The 24660-nt window shown below is 41.6% G+C and overlaps 1 protein-coding gene across 23 annotated transcripts in view; it reads right to left on the reverse strand.

Annotated features, from left to right (window-relative positions):
• Positions 1-24660, reverse strand: part of NRXN3 (neurexin 3) — a 1624030-nt gene that overhangs the window by 1210152 nt on the left and 389218 nt on the right. For 10 of the 23 annotated variants that reach the window (XM_019920055.3, XM_019920041.3, XM_019920028.3 and 7 more), the window contains 2 exons: positions 6939-7240; positions 1073-1234 (listed from right to left, as the gene is read on the reverse strand). In XM_019920055.3, the coding sequence (XP_019775614.2) occupies positions 1073-1234; positions 6939-7240 (464 nt within the window). Of the gene's footprint in view, positions 1-1072; positions 1235-3048; positions 3094-6938; positions 7241-24218; positions 24232-24660 lie in introns of all 23 variants that reach the window. The other 13 variants (XM_033850767.2, XM_033850766.2, XM_019919994.3 and 10 more) reach the window with 3 other exon arrangements.

Below are 24660 nucleotides of genomic sequence, written 5' to 3' on the forward strand. Positions count from 1 at the left end.
TGTCTCCATTCAATAAATAATTATTATGCACCTGCTCTATGCCAGGTATAACAGACGCAACTCCTGTCTAGACACAGCTCACAGCCGAGTGGCGTGAGTGAATGCATGTGCGATGCCATCTCATATGTAACTGATGTGCAACAAATTTCAAATAACCATAATGAGAATAAAACATGTGCCCTGAGAGGAGGCTCATAACATGTCACAAGGGATCTTTATCTACAAGAAAGAACACTGTTAGCTTCTCAAGGAATTTCCACAGGGAAATGGTATAGCTATCTTAGGCAATCAAGCTTAGTTTAGATTAAACAAAAAAGTGCAGTGCACTGCTCTGATGATACTGTGTGCTGAAAGAACTCCAGCAAATCAAGTTTGATTTTTTTTGCCTCAACAATTGACCTTAGAGATTGAACTTACACTTGACTGAAGCTCCTTTGCTCTCAGACAGCGGTCTCAACACATTAGCTACAATAGTAATAAATGAGTAATGGTAAAGCACCACTGCTTTCTCACAGCTGCTAGCTCTCAGGGAGGGGAAAAAAAAGGAAAAACGAGTCTTCTGGGCCTTAATGTTATATTCTGAGCACTTTCCTTCATCTCGAATAATGAGACTCTTGGGAACACCAAGCTTAGCAAAGGTAAAATAATACATAAGTTATGTTTCAGACAAGACACACAACCACAAATTGAGCCACTTTTAGCTAAGGCTTCCCTACTTGCCAAGTCAAAAATACAAAATCAAACTTCACACAGGTCTAGTTCCTTGTGATTTCAAAGTCCTTTCGTCTGAGTTATTTCATGTAATTTATAAAGCACAGCTTCCTGTGGGATCAGGTTCCTCATTAGTTAGATGAGGAAACAGAACCACAGGGTACTTAAGTGGCGAACCCAAGGTCCTGCAACCAGCTTAAACTGGGATCAAAACCTAGGGCCTCTACTTTTAAGTCCAGAGTCTTTTCTGCTACAACCTATGGCCTCACAGAATAGATCAGAGGACAGATCCAGTCACTGACCTGAAAATTTCATTTGTTCTTAGACAGTCAGTGCATTAAATGGAATGGGTGAACCTTACCTCTTTAAGGCAGCCCATGAAGTTGTTGCTGACGGGTGAGCCTGGCAAGTCAGCGGTGCTTGGGCTTCCTCCCACATAGAAGAAGTCATCTGAGCCCAGCATGGTGTAGTCCTCTTGAGTGTAGCCAGTCGTGGTAAGGATGCCATCCACAGAGATTGTCACCTGGTGGAGGGACATAGGGACAAAAAAAAAAACCCCAACAATGACCTTACAGTCCTATCAAAATCCAGGGGCTTCCCCTACCAGTGGCATCACTTTCATTAAGATTTGGGTGAGGTATTCTCTCTAATTTGGATTGCTTTTTGGTATGTGCAGCCAAGTTCCATTTTCTGGTCTGCCTCCCTGCGGCCCAAGCCTCCAGTGTCTCCCTGCAGACTCCTGGGAGAGTTCTTCCGGAACTGCCAAGCTGAGCAACTCGCTCTACCCATTGCCCTCTTCACTCAGTCAGGCTAGAAAATGGAACTATCCTCAGACGTCTCAGTTCATTGGTAAAATGAGCATTTACTTTTGAAAGATTGTCATTTATAGTGGTCGTGAGAAACAGCAAAGGAGATGTTTGACAATGGGGTTTGTTAGGGGGTTGGCCTTTGGTTGTTGATGTTTTTTTTCTTTTTCTTTTCTTTTTCTTTTTTTATTTGTTTCTTTTTGGGCTCACACCACGCTGACAAACATGCATTCAGGGAGGGAAGGAAAAGGGTCTTGATTTTGATGAGTCACGGGTGATACATGCCACGGACTACCCAGGACACCAACCCCTGTCCTCCCTTGTGTGCCATCACCACCAGCCGGAGAAGAAATGATCCAAACCAAAAAAGGCAACGCTAACAAAAAGAATGATGAGGCATAATAGCCAAAATAATAACAATGCCCACAGGAAATAGATGGCACCCATACACCCAACATCCATGAAAGGAGCAGAGGGCACAGAGAAGAGATGGGGCCTCGAAGCGTGCACACACCGTACACTGACACACCCATGCGAAAACCATCTGGAGCCAAGAGAGAAGGCAGAAGAATAAAGGGAGGGAAGTGGGACAAGGGAGAAGAGCGCTAAAGAAGAGAATCAAAATCCACTTCACACTTACATGCACTAAACCAACGGAAAAACAAGATGCGAGTGAAAAGAAGAACACACACTCAAAACTAAAGGGCAGTCTTTCCCCTGCCTGCCACCCTCCCTTACTAACAAAAAAGAAAAGAAAAAGTCCAAACCCAACCCCAAAATATATGAAGGGTGAGAGGAGCATGAAGAAGCATGGAGACAAAAGAGAGAGAGAGGAGAACGTGGAGTGGGGTTGATGACTGGTAGGTTGTTAGTACTGAGGAGGAAAACAAGGGAACAGATTCTGATGCCCATGGGGAAATTCACGAGACAGGAACATGCCATGCAGAGTTTGTACGGAGAACACAAATTGGCACAGCTCCCTTTGGCCAAGGTGGGAAGTACGGTGAAGGGAGGGAAAGGAAGAATACAGGAAGTCGAGTACTTTCCTCCCCAGATCACCTGTGGCAGCCGTGGCCACACAAAAGGGTAAGAAAAAAGGGATTCGGGAGTGGGGAAGGGGGAAAAGAAAGGAGGACGAGTGAGGGGTAGGAAGACACGGAGAGAAGAAAGTCCTCAATAGAAATCTCTGTTGTCCCTAGTCGATAACTTGGAACTCGCAAAATAAGAAAACAAAACAAAACGAATTTAGCTCAACAAAGAACATTTCTTTAAAAAAACCTTTTTTTTAGGAAAAAAAAATTACAAAGTAGAGAAAAGGAAAACTGTCCCAACCAAACTCATCCAAATATTGTCAGGACAGGTGCATCCCCTTCCATTTTCTTCTTAAAGAAAAAGAAAGGCTCGTATTTAATTCAACAGAAAATTTTAAAAGAAGAAACAACTCTAAAGAGGATAAAAGGGGGGTTTGGGGAGGAAAAGGGGGGCAACACACGGCAAACCCAAAAAAAGAGACAATAAGAATGATATCTACCAGACAATGTAGTTTGTTTACCATAGCGTGTCCGATGCCTGAGTGCTTTGCGGAAAAGGGGGAAGAAAGGAAATTAAAAATTGTGAACAGAACGATTGTTAATTAAAAAAACTAAAAACAAAGATGAGTCGTTAGGGTGTTAGTACATTCGTCGGTTAGTAAAATGACACATTGCATGAATGATCTTGTGTTAGTTTTTCAAAAAAAAGGCACCCGACACAGAAAAAGAGAGTGGGGGAAGACAATGAGACCAAGACTCTATGGAAAACCTGGGGACCTGGGGCACAGCCAGGAAAGGAGCTGCAGTCCACCTTGTCTTTGTAACTCCCCTCTTCTCCCAAATACACTCAGACCAGACCTCACCCCAGTCAGAATTAGCATCATACTTACTTTCCAAGAGCTGTTCTGAAAGAACACCGCCCTGCTCCCTTCCCACCCTCTAGCACAAACACAATCCATCTGTCCTGAAAGAAAAGACCCCCAAGGTTTATCGTTCCACACGTAGATAAATACAGAGAGCTGAAATACCAATACTTTGGGGATTGTTTTTTCACATCTGACTCTGATTACATGCATGGACAATCATGATTTTCTCCTAGGACAAAAAGATCTTAAAACATTTACAGATCACATCTAGCACAGGAAGGCTACATATGTAGTTTACTCTGGGTTTCCATGGGTAATTTAAAGATCCACGACCCCCTTGATTTTGTGGATTTGTGCAGCAGGAGGGCAACTTTCTCCTCTTTCCTGTTCTCTCAGGTTTAAATAACTGTGTCGTTAGAATGCATCAAAAGAGTTGGAGTCTCCTTCACTAGCCAATAACGTTACTTTGTTTACTTTGCCAGAATGTCTCCTGTTAGAATCACTCTCCCCTCATTCCTCTTTAAGAATGCTTTTCAAGCTTTTAAGCAATTTCTTGCTTGGATAGCAGAGAGAACTGGCAGGTTAAACATGATTAGAGAAGCCCTACAATTAGTCTTTTCTTCGCTGTTTTCAAATGTTAAATTGCCAACACACCCTGAGCTGGGAGGCTGGAAGGCTAGAAGATGGTTAACCCCAGTTTTGTGTTTGCGGTTTGACTAAAGTGGCATATAAAAGTAAAGCACTTCCTGTGATGGCCATGACCGTGGACTCAGGTCCTGGTTATAATTTAGAACAGATAATCCACGTTCCCTCCATTAATCAGAACCCCCAATAAAGTACCTGACCTTGGCCTGACTTGGCCCAAAAGCAGAACCGTAGCAGATGACCAAAAAGGAGGAAAGGGGGAAAGTTCTGCTCCATTTGGTAAGGAAACCCCGAGTAAGCGTTCCTCAGATGAATCTTTACCACAGAAGCCATTCAACCTTACCAAAAGAGTAGGCGAGACTGCCACCAGCTTATTGTCAAATATTTATGAAGTGACTTACAGTTTAACTGAAATAGACAGGGGCTTCCCACCCCTTCAAATGTATCCTAGGGAACTCAAAAAGATGTTATAAATGTACTTTTAATGGGAAAAATAATAATCTTAGCTGACTCAGGGTTGAAAGGATTGTACTTGCAAAATCAACTCTGCTTTTCTGAGATTTTTTTCCTCTTTCAATAAATTGCATTTGGATGCAAAATTCAGTGCAGATTCCGATGAGGTCCATTTTTAGGTGCATTTTCTCTAAAAGATTCATACTCCTTCTGCCGAGAAATGCCCCCAACACCCTAGGGCCTCAGTAGCCTTGTCTTGAGAGCTCTACTTAGCTGCATCCATGGGGACAGACAGAGGCAGTCACCTTTGGAAGAATCCTCAGCATGTAAATCACGTGCACGTCCCAGCGAGTCTAGCACCCAGACCATGGATGAGCTCATAATCCTTCTGGAACATAAGGTGCTTTGCACATTTAGCCACCACACGTGGAGGACTGTAATCACCATCTCACAAATGGAAACCGTGGTGTGGAAGGGTTAAATGCTGTGTCCAAGGGCACAGAGAGGAGTCGGGTCTTAGAACTTGGACGAGAAACCCTATGGTGTTGCCTTCCTCTGCTTGTTCAGACTAACTCAGCACAACCAATATTTGAATTACAGTTTGGTTCATCCCCATTTCAGTGTAAAGGACTGAATTAGGGCCCAACTCTATTTTAGAAAAGTGTTTTTAGTGGAAATGAAAGTGAGCCTTTTCCGGCTAATTGGAATCGTTCTAGAACGGCAAAGAAGCATGTGGGGTGGGAGAGAGCGAGCGAGAAACAGACTGGCTGGTGAGAACCACAACCCGATTCCGCTCCCCAGTACGTGAAAATCCCCCCTTAACTGACTAATGGCAGAAGGGTATTACTGTGCAACTGCCAGTCAAAACCGACAGAAGGTCATATTCTCCTTTTTGGTCTAGTCTCCGCTACTCAAACCTTTCAAGCCCTTCTATGTTAGCAAATGAAAATTTGATGTGGGCTCTTTTGGCCGCTGAGGGGGACTCTCCTGTAAGTACAGGTGGGGAATGATGAAAGGAAACATAAGCAACAGGATTCTTTGGCCTTGCAGGAAAAACACAGAACGGTGATTCAAAAATGTTCGACCTGTGTGTATGAAGATGACGGGGGATTCTAACTCTTAGGATTTGGCAACTTCATCACAGATAGAATAGCATCTCCATCCACGGGGCTTCCTTGACATGCTCAAGTGTGGAAGTGGGTATTTCGAATATTGTGTGCCTCCAATGTGGAGGAGCCTTCTCCCTTTACTGAGCATTATTAAGGAGTTACACTTTTATCAAACAGAAAACGTAGGCAAACACCTGTCAGTTCTCATGCTTTCATGTTTACATTAGGAGGCATTAAATCAATCACACTGCAGAAGAAAATTTGATAAGCACCTTCTGGAAATTTACATAATGCTCTGATTTAACAAAGGATGAATGCTGTCCCACTGAGTTTAATGACAAATTCACAAGTAGAAAATCCAAGTGAAAACAGAACCTGGAAAAGGCAGTCTCAGAACAGACCTTGACTTTTACAGGAAGTGTTTGTAATTTTTTCCTGATGTGGGCTGGTGAGGTATTCTTACTGTTGTTATTGTTATCACTATTATTAGTTATGAAATGGAAAACAACTTCACTGGGCTAAGGCTTTCTGAGAGTGTTGTCACCTGACGGAGTTGCCTGCTTAGAATCAGCAAGCGATGGGAGTTCTCAAGCACGTACAGAACCAGGAAAGGCTGCTCCAAAGTTGACTTTTTTATGTGGGTCCTTCCACTTTCCAGGCCTCCTAGTCAACTGAAGAGTGTCAGAGGTAGAGACAGGGGCAATAAAGTACACCACAACACCAAGGAACAGAGAAACAAAGGAATTCAGAAAGATCGCAGCTAATTCACTCCAAGGCTAGAGGTTAACACAACGACCCAACAGAAAGAATAAAAGTGGACAAGGGGTTGGTAAATTAAAAGGAAGAGAAAAAGAAAGACTTCTTCTGGAAGGAATTAAAATTATGGCATCATGGCCATGGCTAACTTAATTAAAAAGAAAAACATATATTCAAAGAATGAGAAAAATCTACCAAGCTGCGGAAACAAAACGCTCTCCCTAATTGATTTAGCAATAGTACAATATTCAAAGGTAATCAAGAAAATGATACAAAGAAAAGCAAAACAAAAGGAAAGTATTTATAACTTTTATCTATACAACTGAATTTTTTTCTTAAATAACAAGCACAAATGGAAAATTGAAGTAAGAGAAGAAACATATTTTAATAATTATCCTTGTGAAATTGTAAAGGCTGGGAGAAAGTTTGACTTCGACATATCCAAACCCATAGGGTTATCTCTACCCCTCTCCATGTAACCTAACCCACCACCTACTTCACAGACTTCCTCCCCAGCCACCTAAGAGGAGCCTCTGGGCACTCTCTCCCCTCAGCCATTACCTGCCGGAGGTTGCGTGTCACTTTGACATCATGCCAGGCGTTGTCATTGAATTTTCCATTCACTGGCTCCACAATGGCCTCAAAGGCCCCAGACCCCAGGTTAATGACCAAGGAGACTGCGCCATCCTTCAGAGCCAGGTTGACATAGTCAGCCGACTTGCCCGTGTGCAGGATGAGCCCATTCCGCTGCCAGGTCTTAAAGGACAGGGTGATTTCATCACTGCTGCTCTGGATTGGGTTCTGAGACAGGTCGTAGCACAGGTACTCTGAGCCTCGGAAAGTGGCCACATTCTCCTCTCGAGCTACAGAGAAAGAAAAGGGGAAAGCAATCAACACTTGACTGGCATGAGCCAGGTCTATGCAAATACCAAACAGAACACACTCACACGCACGCACGCACACACACACACACACACGCACACACGTACATGCACACACACGCACACAGGGCAGTGTCCCTGCCAGAGGCTTGATACCAGCACAACACCCCCTCCAACTATTCCACAAGACTCGTATCTAAGTACTAGGGAAACTAGCAGAGAAGGTAACTGCAGAGAAGTTATATGTCCACACAGGGGTAGAAGACTAACACGGTGGTGCAGGAAAGCTTGCTACCTTTCCTTCAAATTTTCTCAGAGAAAAGCCTAAAGGGAAATTTCATGCAAAATGGTAAAGTGAGGTTTACTTGCTTTTGCATCAATATTGGCTTTTAAATGCTTGTAGAAGAGCTGGTTTAGAATGGATAATTAACTGTTCTGACAAAGGGTTCTTTAGCTCTAGGTACCTTTTATTGAACAATAACTAAAAATCAATTAGCCTGAAAGATTTGGCTCTAATTTCCATCCATTAATAACCCAGCTAACTTTGGTTTCCATGGTAGAGTCCTGTGCCCAGTGGAACGTGACTGGGTTTTTAAATAGGAGGTTGGACCTGAGGAAATGATTGAGCAGATGAGGAAAAGGGAACAGAATGGAATTTGGTAATATGTTTTGATAAGACAACAATACTTCCCTTAAAGTCAAAGGGACCTCTGCCCTAGAGGTCTCCTGTTTGAGATGGCCTGGTCTGACCACCCTACAGAACATCTCTCTCCATAGGACCAGGGGTCCACAGAGCCAACATGGCATTCCACTGGGACTCATACTCTCTTTCAAGACCATATTTGAGATCCTGGGGTCCTGTAATTCCCTACCCAAAGAGCCCCAAGTCTGTTTCCAGGGGTTGTGCAATCCTCCTTCCTGGATCCATTTTCTGAAGGCAAATCATGCTATCAGTGTTTATACCTCAAGGTCTGAGGGCTAGCCCTGGGGGACTGTTTGCACAGGTTTGGACAGAGCTTTGCCATGTGGGTCGAGGCATCCACGTGCATTTATACCAGACCTCTGTGATACAGGATGGAGCTGAATGTGGGCAGAGGAAGGGGAAAGGCCACAGGCTGAGGACCAGAGGGGCTGGCTCTCCCTGTGTTGGTATTTCCCAATGCACAACTCCTAGGAATCCAAAAACTCTAAGTGAGAACCTGACTTAACCAGGTAGTGTCAAAGATCTATTTTTCAAGGTTAAGAGAAAAGAATGTATTTTATTTAATTATTTGTTGATTTGATTTATAACATAGACACTCAGCATGTACACCTCCATTTGTCCTCTTGTCAGGCAGCCTCATTTAGAGAGTGGCCTACTTCGTATCAGTGTTGGTCAAAAGCACCTCCTCAATGAAAAGAAATAGGCGACAATACAAGTTTAGATATGCAGCTTCCCTTTAAAGAGGGGTGGCAGGGTCTGCAAAGTAAGGTTGAGGGGACTCTATTTTCCCTTCTAGACCTACACTTCCGCCTTAGTCACCAAAGCTTGTCCACATTAATTCATATCCTTATCGACCATCATAGTCCTTGGTAAGTTCCCTAAGTAAAATCAAATAAGCATTTTCTCATCATGAGGTAAAGGAGTCACTCTTACAACGTGAAGAGGTGACCACCCAACATATACTGTTGAATTCATTGTAGCATCACATCATTAAAACATGAGCCTTAACATCACACTCCAGAGAGTTAGAAGAGATTAAGTGTGTCCCATATCTTCCAGAGGGCCTCAAGGATGTGTGTACACCTACACATTTCTGTTTGCACACACACTGGTATAAGCAAAAGGGACTTGTCCACCTCTAGGGGACCAGTGTTGTTTTACACATATAAGTAGCGAGTACTACTCAGCACATAACCCATGCCAGACACATTTTACCAAAATTAGTTCCCCCAAAATCACAGAGCAGAAATTTGGCACTATCTGTATGTTTGAAACGGGTTCATCCATGCAATCCCCTACTGCCCTATTTTCACGATCTCTCATTTCTAAAGAAATGGTTTTGTTAAAATTCAACTGGACAAGCTCTTGTTCAGTAGACTGGACGTAACCCTGATTTAGAGCAGAAGATAGCAAATCAAATTCAGTTATCACCGCTAAGCTCTTTTCCTAACAAAGCAAATGTACACACAGCCAACTACTACGCCTGTCCTTGGCAACCCACATGGTGTATTAGTGGGAGTCTTCTATAAACATTTAAGCTATACCCTGTGTGCCCAGTGAACTGAGATAAATGAGCAAGGAAAGGAATGCCTCTAAGAGAAGCCTCAATTAATCACTGAGTACCCTTCAAAGGGGGAACGGCCTGACACAGAACAGCAAGGCACCAGGATATTATTTAAAGTGCTATGTGGTGCTTAATATTTTTTACATAATTAGACTAAGGAGTCTATCAAAATAATAAATTTTAGAGCTATAAAGGATTTTAGAGATTGCCTGATTTAACACCCTTATTTTATTAAGGAAGAAACTGATGACTAGGAATAAGTGAGTTGCCCAAGACCAGACAGTTAGTTCTACTCTGGACTTCTACTGCCTCTGGACTTTTCTCTAAATATCAGTTACCTTTTCTTTTGCCCATCATTCTGGATATAGCACATGCTCCTACTCTGCTTCTCAAAGGGCATGAATGATTCCACTGAACCATGTACTGACTTACAAACCATCACAAACCTTTAATAAACTGAGCCAGAGACCTATTCCTCCTACCCCATGTAAATCACACTTACTCACCAAAAGAAATGTTTCCCTTCCCTGCATCCCCACCCCCCGGAATCAGTGTGTTTAAAACAAAAGAACGTGTTTCATGTGGAAGGCCACAGAAGAAAAATGACATCATTAAGAGAAGAGGCTATCACAGTAAATAAATAACAAATAAAACCAATGTAGGAAAAAAGTTTATGTAAATCACATGTATATTTATGCTAATATCCACGCAAATTAATCAATGAAGATTTTATGTAGCCTTGAGAGTACATTCCTTTGCAAATATCTAATGAAAACCGCTGCAAGAGTTCACAACCTTCCCAATCTCTTCATTCAATGACGAATTTTCCCAGTTTACCCTTTCCCTTTCCCTGGGCTGGAGAAAAACACCAGAGCAGCATCACCCCAGATGCTGGCTGTCTCCTTCACATGTCAACACACAATAGACCACTGAAAGCTACTCTCTGAATCGTGTGCTAGATAAGCAAAATCATATCATTTTTAATTCACAGGATACCTTCCTCCTGATTGTTACAGGAAGGAGAGGCATTGGCAGTGCATGACCCAGTCTTTAAAAGAGCAAATAAGGGGCTTGCAAGAAGAAAGAGAGAGGACCTTGAAGAAATTCTTCCTTTGTATACTCTCACAGCTGACATTTTTCTCCTAAGGTCCCAATCTGTCTTAATTTCCTTCCAGTGGCTAAAGCTCGAGCATTCTCTTATCACCTTGAAAACCATACCAAGTTGATAGTGAACATAACTAAAAGGTGCAAAACCAAATAGTGACAAACACATTTCTAAGCCCACTCAATTCTCCAAACTCTCCATTAGAAAAATGTAAGACTGCCCCAAATCTGTTTTCTATACTGAGTGTTTCCACTGAGAAGGAGGTTGAAGAGACAATTCAGTCACCTTGTATGTATTCAGGCTAAATAGGTAGAGAAAATGCATGCAGGGGATTACGTAACACAGCAACACACAAGAGCTTAGCACAAAGCTACAGCTTGGCAAAAGGGGAGGCACTGACATGGCTGATGGACTGTTTAGATTCACTGAGATTATATCACCCCAAAGTTTACAATCAATTGCATAAGCATTAAAATAAAAATGTTACTCTTACTGCATGAAAAGCAGAGCTCAACCCTCTACGACAACAAACCGTTTACCCATTATTTGTAAGTGTTCGACTGATTAAACACTAGATGCAATCGAGGTAAGTATAACTCAAGGTTTTGAATCAGTGTGTATAAGACATAAAGCACTGATCTTCCAAATGGCTTGTTAATCCAAGTACTGATATGTACGTCGCATTAACAAGCATTTCCTCAGTCCTATTTTCCACTCTCTCCCAAAAAACACCCAACTACTGATTTATGTAATAATTCTATTTCTCTGAGAAATTCCAAAACAGATTAAAATATTCTGTGTCATTTTTTTATTACTACACAACCTAAGAAGTATGAAGAAATGCATAACACTGTTGACTTGGGCCTGTGGTTTCTGATAGCTCGGTGCCTTAGGCTGTGAGATCAAGGAATCTGGACCTTACTCTGAAGGTTCTGAGGAATGACTGCATGATTTTACTGAGAGGATGAAGGGTCAGATTTGTATTTTTAAAATACAAGATTATGCAGCCCAACTTCTGCTGGGTTGAGAGTGAACTGGAAAGAAATGAGAGCTGAAGGCAGAGAGCCCAGTTAAAAGAAGAGAACGCATATGAACCACTTTTCCAGGGGGTGCCTGAAACTGGCTCAACCTGAATGTTGATATAACCCAGTGAGATTTGCATTTCATTGGGCAAGAATGGAAGCAAAAGTTCCTAGAAGAGACAACCTAAGGAACTGAGAGGCAGACATTCTGGAAAACCAGAGACCATAGGATACTTAAGATCCAAATGCAACCAAGGAAAACCAAGGGCCAGAGGTAAAAACTGAGCACAAGGACACAGCACTAGGCATGAAAGGGCTCAGGTGAGAACAGGTCAGGAATGGGTAAAGGATTCTATTCACAGTTTTTAAAATATATATTTCCAAATGCTCAAATGCTTTCTTAATTGTTGTTTGTATTCCCTCAACACTCTGTGAGGTCACTTTGCTATGATTATATTAATGTAAGGAAGAGGGGGCACACAGTTTACATAGGGCATCCAAGGAGCTTGGAAGCATTTAGGCCAGTTCCAAACCCTTAGCCCACTGATTCTCAGTCCATTGCTTTTGCCACCACATCACACCACCTCGCCAGGAGCTCAAATTCTCAGGGAATAGGTACCTAGGACCCTGTATCTGACATCCTGTGACTGCATGAAGTTCCATGTGTCAAAAGGAGAAAACACTGACAATGACAGGTAAGAGCCCACTCAGGCAACAGGAGCCCACGCAGGGGCATCAGGGAGTGGGGCTGGCTCTATTCCAAAATTCCCTAGTAGCAGGTTGGAAAAAGTCAAACTGAGATCACACTCCTCACCGTCATCAGACAGAGAGCCCAAGAAATGGAATTTTTAGGTACCCCTTAGCAGAGCCTATGAAAATGCCAACCCCTCTGGAGTGGCTGCAGGCACTGGTCCTGAGCAGAACACCTGCTGTTCTCTAGAAAGGGAGGGGGAGCCAGCTTCTGAGGACGCGCCCCAGAGACAGAGGCAAAACTGTTCTCATCTCTGAATCATTTGTCCTTCAACTGGCCTCCGCAGCAGCACGGTACTTTAGTCTGTACCAATGCAAAGATAACCCTGGCTGGCCATCCTGGCCGGCCCACCCTGGAGCTAATGAGGCACAAAAACACGAGCTACTGCTGCCCTCCCTGCCAGACAAAGGGATGTCCTATGGTCCTGGGGCTGGCCCGCTGACTCCCTTCCTCTGACCCACAAATTCAGGAGGGACAGCACTGTCCCTCCTCTGTTGGTGCAGCCGCAATGTGAGGTTTCAGGTTCTTAAGTTGTAAACTAACATATCACCCAATTCTACGCAGGCAAAGAAGCCATGATGATGATGGGAGAAGCACAAGCCCAAGGCAAGGGGTACACAAAGCAGAAATAAACTTTTTGAGATGGCCACAGTTCCACAGTTGTTCTACTCATTCCCACAGGGACCACATATCCACTCAATTCTGAAAGTCGCCTTGAGCTACAACACCAGTTTGGGTTGTTTGCTGGCAAAGGAACAAGTTAAGGCAAATGTGAGTTTGTTCTTGCACAATTCTGTTTTCTTTCCATGCAACCTGCTAAGAATGCAACATCCAGAACAATTTCCACCTCTAAAGTCTTCTTACAAGCTATGCGTAGACAAGACACCCAAGTTAGCTGTTGGGCTGTGAGATTATTGTATTTGCAAAAATGAGGGAAAAACAGAAATCTTTTTACTACATGGAATTCTATTATACATCATCTAAGGACATTTCCTGCCAGAATTAGGGAAGGAACACACTGAGTAAAAAAGGAAAAAGACTGCACAAGTGACTACACTCTTGCTTCTTCCTGTCCCATTTCCCTTACAATGTATTTTAGGGCCAAAGAAAGCATTTGAATAGATCAAACTGCAGAGTCATCCCCCAAGGAGAAACAGTGAACCTTTACATGCCACATCCCATCATACAGGTATTTTAAAAGCAGAGTGTACCAGCAGACAGCAAATTGTGTCGTTATGAGTGATCCTGCACTACAAAAGAAAACACACAGGAAATCTGACCTCCTAAGGCCATTTCCAACCCTTATCCTCAGACTCTGTAGGAAAGATGCAGCAGAGAAATAAGTGGACTTTTCCACGCTGCCCTGGTCACTCACTAGCCGGCAGATGCTTCTTGAGAGTGATGAGAAAGAAAATAGTAAATCAAGTTGTCACTTGGGAAAAAAAACAGCCAGCACCCTGGCCAGGGAAGCTGCCTCGAGTCCACAAAAGAATGGCCTGGAAAATCATGCTTCACTGAAATCATTAGAAAGCTAATGGTATCCTAAAGACTGCATTGCTCTCAATTGTATTACAATAAAAGTTAAAATTTCTGTTCATTCATTTAAGGAATAAGTATTTCCAGGCGCCTACTATGCACCAGGTGATGTGTCCAGTGTTGAATGCACTTGAACCACCCAGGAACATGGTGAGTAGGAATAATTAGCTGACATTTTACTGAAGAAGAGAAATTATAAATCTAAAAAAAACTCAAATGCTTACTAAGCACCAAATCCTGACATGGACTCACATTAAACAGGGCATCCTCCTGTAGCTCAGAGTGTAGTGGAAATGTGGACTTGATTACATGGAATTTAATAATAAGGCTTTGAACTGGACAGACCTAGGTTTGATATCCGGCTCTGGAACTTACCTAACTCTATGGAACCTTGGCTTATTACTTAACTTCTCTAATAGCTAGTTTCCTAATCTATAGAATGAGCATAAGCATAGTATATATTTCATAGAGTTACTGTCAGACATGAATCAGATAAAGTTCCTGGCCCAGTTCCCAGCCACAGACGTGTTAGCTGTTGCTGTTGTTGTTGAGAATGCACATATAAACAAGCGATTACAAGTGCAGTAAATGTTTCATAGGTGATACGGGCACACAGAAGAAGGAATAACTGACCCTGGGTGTTAGGGAAGGCTCCATACAGGAGGTCAAACTTAATCTGGGTCTTGAAGTATGAGTAAGAGTTCACCATACAAAAGGAGGGATGAAGTTCTAGTTAAAATAAACAATGTATTCACTGGTGTGATCATTAGAAAAGCACGGGGTGTCCAGGGGATGGTAAGCAGTTCAATGTGGCTAAAGTAGCAGGCATGCGAGACTCAAGGTGCAGGTTGGGGTCTTATGTGTCATATTCTTGGGGCTCTGGGGATGGAGGACCAGCATAGGAGAACTTCGGCTTGTGAGTGGCACAATTATACTTGTATTGTATCAGGGGTCCAGTGGGTGGACGGACTAAAGGCTAGAGAGGTAAAGAGGAATCCAGGAGACATCTCCAAGGTGGAATGGAGATTGCTAAGAAACCCTGGCCTGAGGCAACTGGGCTACATTTGCCTGCCCATTTATAATAATTTATGCAATATGTTGTACATTTTGTTTCCCATAACCACCAAATCTATATGAGTCAAACTGTAATTATGCTTCTTTTACTATCGGCTTCTCATTTTAATTGTGGGTCAGTCAATCAGACAATCGTTAAACACAAATGCTGCAGTCTTATCCTGTAGAGGGAATTCCATTTCCCTGCATCCACGACTTCAGGAAAGCATTTCTTCCCCACCCTCCAGAAGGGGGTCATTTGGAGTAACACTTTGACCTTCTCTCACTTACTCATTCACCTGCTCCAATGAAAGAAGTAATTCACTTCCTTGGTGATATAATAAGGGTCTGACACGCAGAGGTCCACATTTCTTATTTAGGTAATCACTGTTTCCATATGACTTGCCTTTCTCTTCCCTTCAGCTCTGCCCTTCCTACAAGGATTGTGAGTTCTCCTATAGGCTGCCCCATGCAGTGAAACCTATCAGCGTAGACTCTGCCCCTAATAAGAAGGCCTTTGGTTTTCTAGCTCTTCTGCCTATGGCTGTGTGGCTGAGTTTAATTCAGGGGGAAAATTACTAGGAAGCCCAGTAGGACTGCAGATCAAAGCCACATTCTCTAACGCAGCTCTACCAGCAACAGAACTGATATCTGGATCCTTAATCTGACTGTCAATTTGAGTCTTGTGTCTGTTCCTCAATTAATTCAGAACATATGGTTGTCACTTGTCACCTCAGACAACCAGTCCTTGGACTGCTTTCACTCTGACTGGGAAGATAACAGACGTATCTGAAACTACATGAGGTCAATTATAAGTAAATATATCAATTATATCAATAATTTTAAAGCCAGCTTTGTGCCACAGTGTTACTAAAACACATTTCTTAAAGTTACACCAAGGATATGGATGACTAGAATGGTGAAAATTTAACCAGGGTCGCCTTCCTGAAGATAAGTTTTAGATTGAGTTTTGATGTTTTTGAATAAAAAATTATAGAAAATACACACATCTGCAAACTTATATAACCTTTCACCTGTGGTCCAGTCCAAAAAGAATAATCTGCATGTTTATTTTTCTTCAACCAGCATCTTTTATCAAAGTTACAAAACAACTAAGGCAATTGTACTGGAGTACCTAATGGCTCATTGTGAGACTATATTCTACAGAGTTGATGAGGACAAAAACATTCACTAGAAACACACAGCAGGAGAGGAGAGGAGAAGACTGCGATTTTGATAAAAACCAAATTAATAATAATGAAATATATCTACAGTGATCCTGCAGCAGGAAGCAGATCATCTGAAATGATTTTTTTTTTTACAGTGGCACATACACTGACCCTAACTGAATACTCACTGTATTCACACATACTGCTCAGAAAGGAATATAAATGTCATAAAAGGTTCACAGAATCTGGTAAAACTCGAACAGATATTAAGATATTTAGAAGCAATACACAGATTTTTAAACCCATATGGACTTTTAAAATATTTATTTCTGTAAAATTTCTCTTTTCATCTGAGATGAAAACAAGTAAAAACTCCTTCGTAACTAATCATCACTGTAGCATCAGAAGAGACCTTGGAAGATGACCTAATATACCTCTTACCTCAATAAATCTACATCTAAATCATCTTGCTGGTGAAACTCTCCACCTTTAAGTATCCAAAGAAAACAAGATAATTTGGTGTTATGTGAAACTTCTTACAGACATTTCTGGAGCTCAAATGGTTCCTGGTCCAAAAAGAGGAAAGCATATTGAGAGACTGCCAGGCTTCATTTGGGTGATCAACAGGGACGTAAATATTTCCTTCATTCAGCCCAGGATATACAGAGAATAATGAGTAAAAACTGTGGATAGCTAATAAACTTTACCTCCACTAATTTAAACACACACACACACACACAATGATCACTAACCATTATATATTACAGTGCTATTCGTATGTAACAAGAATGGAAAAAAAATCTACCCATCAACTTCAGGTAGTGTTTACTTCTGGGGAAGGAGAGAAGAAATGGAACCAGGGAGATATTCAAACAAGACTAAGTCTTTATAAAAGGATATAAGGCAAAAATGGCAAACCATTGAGATTTGTTCAATATGGGCAATAACTAAGCCAATGTTTACAATATCCTCTACTACAGGTTTATGCTCTTTTATGTTTGAAATTTAGCATTCATTTTTAAAAAGTTAAATCCCTGCAGATGATTCTGATAAAATACCTAATCAGCAAATAAATCTTAAACAATTCTCGTTATTTTACATGTAGATGTCAACTCCTTGACCATATCTTGTGAGCAGTAATTTTTCATACCTTTTCAAAATCTCCCACGTACCCCAAAATGTGTTAAATAAAGACCAAATTGAATTGAAATGAAGTTGAATTGATCGCAGTGACGCTAAAGTTACCAGTTCTCCTCCTGCCTTCCCCACTCCTTCTGGAGACCCACTGCTCAGTACCTCAGCATCCCAGAGTTCAGCCTGGCTTCACGGGGGGAAAGAGGAGAAATGCTGATGGAAGTGAGGGAAGAGAAGACACCTGTGTTTGCTGCCATGTGAAAGCTCCACAGCAAATGCTGAGAGCGGGAGAAGGCTGGCTGAGGTCTAGGGGGTGTGACAAGCTTCTGCACAAGCCTCCCAATAGCAGAATAATATCATCCCAGTTCTTTAAGAAAATCCCCACTGGGAAACCTGAATCTGTGCCCATCCCTCTGGCCTTCCCTGGCAGCAGGCAGCCCAGCCCTCCTTTGTTAGCACTGAGGGCTCTAGCCTGCAAGTCTAGACAGAGTGGCTGGTTAAAAGGCCCTGGAGTCAATGCCTGGACAAGATCAATAAGGCTTTTTATGACACAACGAAAACTTTCTATTTTGTTAAATGCAGCTAATCTACCATTTCTGCAGTACCCTTAAAGCTTTCAGTGCTGAGCACTCAAGCCATGGTGATTAAAACCCTGTTTAGAGACACAACTGGGGAACTTGGCCAATGCAGAGGTACAAATCCTAGAGACGTGGGCTGCGTCTTTTTTTATGGCGAGGTATGCATTTCCTTTACCTCCCACAGAAATAAGCGTGCCAGTGAGATGGGGCTGATTCTGCCCAAAATTAAAACCGCCCCATTCCAGGGCTCTCAAGAAGGGACTGATGATGCCCACAGTCCTACGTAATTAAACAAAGGGGTCTGAATCTGGGGGTGGATGAGGATGGGGTATGCTAAAAGGGGTAGAGAGGGAAAGTTCTCTAAAATGGAGGCAGACTTACAAATCAGTGACTTAATTTAAGAAGCCTGAAATAAAGGAGAAAATCTTCAGTGATTGCAAATTCAATTATAGAACTAAATAGAACTAGAATAAAGAATAGAATAAAGTGTTTATTTCATTTTCATCATTTCTTCACCTCAGACTATTAGCAGAGTTTTTTAACAGAAGATTTTTTGTGCCATAGTATAAAAAGGACAGGAAATTAACATTTATTGAACGTGTATTATGCTCTGGGCTTTAATCTAGAGAGGGTCTGAATACACAAACACTAGACACGTAGTATTTGACAAGATTAACCAAGACCTGTCTTGGTGATTTGAGCTACAAGAATTCAAAATACTAACCACCAGAACCAATGTATTATTAATAGAAATAACATATATGTGTTCATATGTTATCTGAAAGGTGAGCTTTTTTATTAGGATACTTGGTATGTGTCTTATTTAACTCTCACAAAAGCCCTGTGAAATAAAGTTTTACTAGACCCATTTCACAGATGATAAAACTGACATTCACAAGGGGTGAAATACATGTACAACACCATGGCTAGTAAGACGCAGATTCAAAATACACAGCAAGGTCAACCTCTAAACACTGTATGCTTTCCATTAGAACATGCTGCCTCCTACTAAGGGTTGGGTATCTTTTCCAAAGACCTCTGTCAACAGTATTCCTGTGGGAGAGGAACTATTAATTTAAACACGCACATGCACATGCACGCGTGCGTGCGTGCACACACATACACTTGCATAGCATGTCATATTTTCCAAACTGCTTTCACATACATTATCTAATTTTGTAAAGCATCCTTCTGCAGCTTTTATAGGAACCTCTATCTGCTCATCAAGGGTAGATTTTCAGCAAACATTTAGATATATTAACCACATACACTGGATGTGAATATAGACCATTAGAACGATGGAGAAAATTGTAAGAATTCTCTACATTTGCAACACTGCAAATATATAACTGCTTTAAAAAATCCTTAATTATGAGAGCATAAAAAGGAAATCCCCTTCTGATGCACTGCATCTAAAATGGCAACCCACCTTCTAAGTCAGATGATTCACAAACCATCACCCCAGCAAGCTCACTGAAGCTCCAGGGCCATACAGCTGGACCCTGAGTTATAACACCAATGGGTACAGTCAGAAGTATGCTCAAGGCTTGCAGAGGGGGAAAAATTATTTGACTTGTTATTAGAAAGAGCACACAAAACTGAGATTATAAGACTCTCTGAAATAGTTATTCGAATTGGTTTAGCTTTCTTGGGTAGCCATTTACGATGAATGTTTATAGTTCCTATGATGTCGATAAAACTAACATCCTAACCCTCTCCAGAAATTAGGTAGCAGGTAAAATTTCTCAATGATATTTTTATCCATGGGTTAAGATAAAATAAGGAGTGATTTGGATATCCAGCTATGATATGAGGATGTTGCATAGGCGATCCCAGACTTAGAGAGGTTATGATATTTGTACATTATCACCAGGTGGTCAAGGTTTCTGACCACACTTCGTAGGTGAATGAATCAGAACAAAGAAAAGCATGGAGACTTAGAACATACAAAAACACCATCCAAGACTTAAGAAAATAAGCAGAACCGCTGGCTCATTCCTGCCAGCTATGGTGGCATCCCCGAACAGATATCAGCAAAGATGCATCAGGATACGGTGGCAGCTGAAGTCTGAGAGGAAGTTGACTGAATCTCACTGTCTGATTTAAAGGCCCAGAAATGTGGTTTTATCTCTCTCCAGGAGTGCCTATAATGAGAGATTGACTACACCAACTAAAATCAACATGTGACTGAGGTAGACAGCAGAATGTCATTATCATGATTTACAATGAAAAATTACCATCAAAAAATCCTATAGTCCACAGATTTGGAATTAACCATTGGTTCCCAAACAATGGTCTCAGTTAAAGTTTTTACCAATCCATAGTACAATCAGGAAGATAAGAACAATGCTGTACATTCTTTAATAAAAGCTAAACGTATGCAATACTCACTCATGCAACACACATCTGGGTAGGACCTACTCTATACAACACCGTGGTAGGCACTGGGAAGATAGCACTTTCATTCTATTCCTTTCTCATCTTGGAATTTCCTCTTTTATAAAGTAATGATGATGACAGATGAAATCTGGTAATGTCATCAGTTGGCAAAATAAATAGTCAATCCTATTTTGCTCCTTCCCTTTTCTGTAAAAATGTTACTTGTCAGAAAAATTCAAAAGTTTGAAGAACCACTGAACCAGAGAATGTTTTCTAGGTGTGCTGTCAGTCAGATGTTGACCAAAATGCGGCATTCTCCTGAAAAGGGGTTTACCAGGTGTTTCAGATAGGGTATCCAACCATCCCAGTTTGCCTGAGACTGAAAGAGTCCCAGGACATGGGACTTACAGTACTAAAAGGGAAACAATCCCTGGGAAACCAGGATGGTTGTTAACTCTACGTGGGTCACATGTCCGGAAGTAAAAAAATTAAGCAGATCAAATAAAAACTCTCAATCGCCTAGAATTCAAGGAAAAAAGAGGCTTGAATTAGTTGGATGCTTTTGTTAGCGACGAATGCCTAGCCATTTCCAACCTGGCATTCCGGTTTTTGAAGAACAAATGATCACATTAACACTACAAGTAATGTATTCATTGCTGTGGTATATTATATTCTAGAACTTTAAACTAAAGTCATCCTAAGAATAACCTGGACTTCCTTTGAGGATTCAAAACGTTCTTTGCGATTCCATGGACCTCAGAGCCATCTAACTCCTCATTGATTACCATTGTACATCACCACAAATAAACAGCTTTAACCTCCTACTGTTTGAATTAGGGATCATTAGTGTCTTCTGTATTAGAACTAATAAGGTTGTATGGAATGATTTATGCAAACAGTAGCATTCCCTTGGCGACACTAGGATAATTTCAGGAACAGGCAGAACTTTACATAAGCTTCAGAATCCCAGCCTCTGGTGCCCTCGGGTTTGCCCGAGTGCTGTGCATTCTTCCTTCCCCTCCCGGCTACCCCACTACCCACACCTCAACCAGCAAAGACCAGTCACCTTCTGGGGCCTCTGGAACACCCCTCAATGACACTGGGCCACTTCACAAAAGAGCAATAGTGCCCCGCTACCCTCAAATGAAATAGAAAAGTAAGAAGACATCATCAAAGAAAGGAGAAGGAAAGAAGCCAGTACTTACTGTTCCTCTACTATGTGCCTAGCACAGTGAGAGTCACTTTGCAAATATTGTTTTTTCAATCCTATGATGACCTTAGAAGAGTAGGTGTTATCACTGTTTTACATACCAGAAAATGTCCACAGTCCCTGAGATGCAGGTGACAGTGATGATGCCAACTACCATATTTGAAGCTTACTGTGTGTCAGGGGCTTTAGCTCTGGCTTACTGTTATGCAGATGACATTTAATATAATCTTCACCATAATCTATTCAGGTATTATTATCTGCAGTTTTCAAAGGGGGGAGTTGAGATTCATAGGCTCAAGGCTATCCAATTAGAATAACAATAATTGTCAAGGAAGGAATTTAGAATGAGGCTAGACTTGGGTCTACCTTCAATCTCATAGTTCTCTCTATTGCAACAAGAGTTATGTTTTGTACAGTATGGAGGTTTCTCAAAAAACTAAAAATTGGACTACCATATGACCCAGCAATTCTACTCCTGGGTACATATCCAAAAAAACCAAAAACACTAATTCAAAAAGCTACATGCAGCATTCAAAGCAGCATTATTTACAGTTGCCAAGATATGGAAGCAACTTAAGTGTCCATCAACAGATGAATGGATAAAGATGCTATATATACATATATATAGTTATATATACATATATACATATATATATATATGCTATAGATACATATAAGAACTGCTCAGCCATAAAAAAAGAATGAAATTTTGCCACCTGCAACAACATGGATGGACTTGGAGGGCATTATGCTAAGTAAAATAAGTCAAACAGAGAAAGACAAATACTGTATTGACATCACTTATATGTAGAATCTAAAAAATACAACAAACTAGTGAACACAGCAAAAAAGAAACAGACTCACAGATATAGAGAACAAACCAGTGGTTACCAGTGGGGAGAGGGAACTGGAGAGGGGCAATATAATGGTAGGGGACTAAGAGGTACAAACTACTATATATAAAGTAAGCTACAAGGATAGGGACCTCCCTGGTGGTCCAGTGGTAAAGAATCCGCCTTACAATATAGGGTATGCGGGTTCAATCCCTGGTCAGGGAACTAAGATCCCACATGCCGTGGGGCAACTAAGCCCGCGCGCCACAACTACTGAGCTCACGTGCCTCAATGAGAGAGCCCATGTGCTTTGAAGTCTGCACGCCACAACTAGAGAAGAGAAAACTCCGCACATCACAACTAGAGAGAAGCCCACGCACCGCAAAGAAAGATCCCACATGCCTCAACAAAGATCCCGCATGCCACAACTAAGACCCAACGCAGCCAAAAATAAAATAAATAAATAAAATAAGCTACAAGGATATATTGTACAGCACAGGGAAATAGTCAATATTTTATAATAACTATAAATGGAGTATAACCTTTAAAAATTGCGAATCACTATATTGTACACCCATAACGTACGTAATATTATACATCGACTATACTTCAATTAAAAATAGAGTCAGGCTTTGTATAAAAGCCACTCTCCTGAGATCAGGAGTGAAGCGACCCACTGTGTGATCTTTAGTGTCTCTGTGGTTGCCAGTCTGGACAGTGACCCTCTTTGATGACTCTCTCAAGCTGGCTATGCTCTAATCATTTTCCTTTTGGTTTCTATAGCAAGACAGCAGACCTACCAGTATAACCTGATTATATACCCTTCATGTCCGGCATTATCTACCCAAACCCCTCACTGTATCCAATCATTACTGAGAGTCAAATGAACAGCGTTGACTGACTATGTGTTACCTGACGCCTTTAAGTCACCCACTCACTTGATCATTGAATCACCCATTTGGATACCACATTTTGAGAGCACTAGTAATGTGGTAGGTTGAGAGCGAAAACAGAAGAGTCCTTTCAAATTTTAGCATGTCACATTTCTAGGGTAGACTAAGTTAGAGAGTATCCTTAAAGCAGGTCATTCTGAAGTGCGAACAGGCTTTGAAAACACACATAGAATTATGCAACCTGATGGTATTATTATTCATATAATTTATTCCCTTTTTTCCCCATTCCAGAAGATGTCCACCATTTCTTTAAATGCTCTGTAGTATTACACCATGAATTTCCTGACGAACAGGCTACACAGGCTAACCCTGACTTTGGGTTAACCTCAAGGCACTGAGGGAAAAAGGAATTAACTGGTTTTCACATCCATGTCTGAGGAAGGTATTATGCTTCTCACTTCTTCTTGGCAGGTAGAATTGGTAAGGTGAAATCTAGCCATTAGCGATAGAAGGTACTTTGAAATCACGTTTTTCTACTTCTTTTTACAAGCCTAGCACAATTCAGTGTTTGTCCAAAAGAATTATCAGTAGAGGCAAGACCAAAACCCAGGCTTTCTGATTTTTATATAAGTGAGTTAGTTGCGAAATAACTATGGGGTGGACACATGAACCCGATAACAGAAGGGACAACCCTAGAAGTTTGACTTCCAGGATGCTGGATGCCTAATTCTCACTTGAGTCCTTTCTCCAAGGCCTCCTGCATGTGTGTCTCATCCAGATGCACATTTACATCAATGTCCCAGAGTCACAAGGGCTGGCACTGGGCAATGCCTATCCCTGGAGAAGGGCTCTGGGTAAGAAGCCAGTCCCTCCATGTGGGTTACCTCTTCTACTCTCTGAGCTTCCTTTTCTCTTCCCCCTGCAGCAGTGGAGACTCTAGGACTTCAGGGAGGGAATGCTGCTTAATGACTCCAATGCAATCTCCTGAAAGCCTTATCAACGGTGTACAGCCCCTCTTCTGACAGCTGACCTTTCCCCTCGTTCTCAGGTCCAGGGAAAAACAAAAGCACCATAACAATTAAAAGCAGTAAAAAGAGGAGGAAGGAGGGGAAAAGAAACTCTAGCTTAATGCAGAGGAGCAACATAGAATTTTCTTAAAAAGAGAAGGAAGAAAAAAAGGAGGTGAAGCAAAAGAAAAACCAAGACAGTGAAGAGGGACAAGCACAAGAAGATTAGATCCTCCTAGGCCTCTTTATTTCTCTTCCTGATGGCTGCAGAAGTCATTGGAAAGGCTGTTAATAAATCTGAGAAAGCATGCTGGTGAGGGAAAATAAAGAGGACCGGAAAAGAAGAAGTGATGGCATGCAATAGCTGGTGATATATCAAATGTCCCTCCACTCTCCTTGAGGCCTGACAAGCATTACAAGTGGTCCAGGTGCTCTGTGAAAGAGAAGCCCCTTGTCTCAGTAACA

This window comes from Tursiops truncatus, chromosome 2 (assembly GCF_011762595.2).
Source record: "Tursiops truncatus isolate mTurTru1 chromosome 2, mTurTru1.mat.Y, whole genome shotgun sequence".
Lineage (NCBI taxonomy): Eukaryota > Metazoa > Chordata > Mammalia > Artiodactyla > Delphinidae > Tursiops > Tursiops truncatus.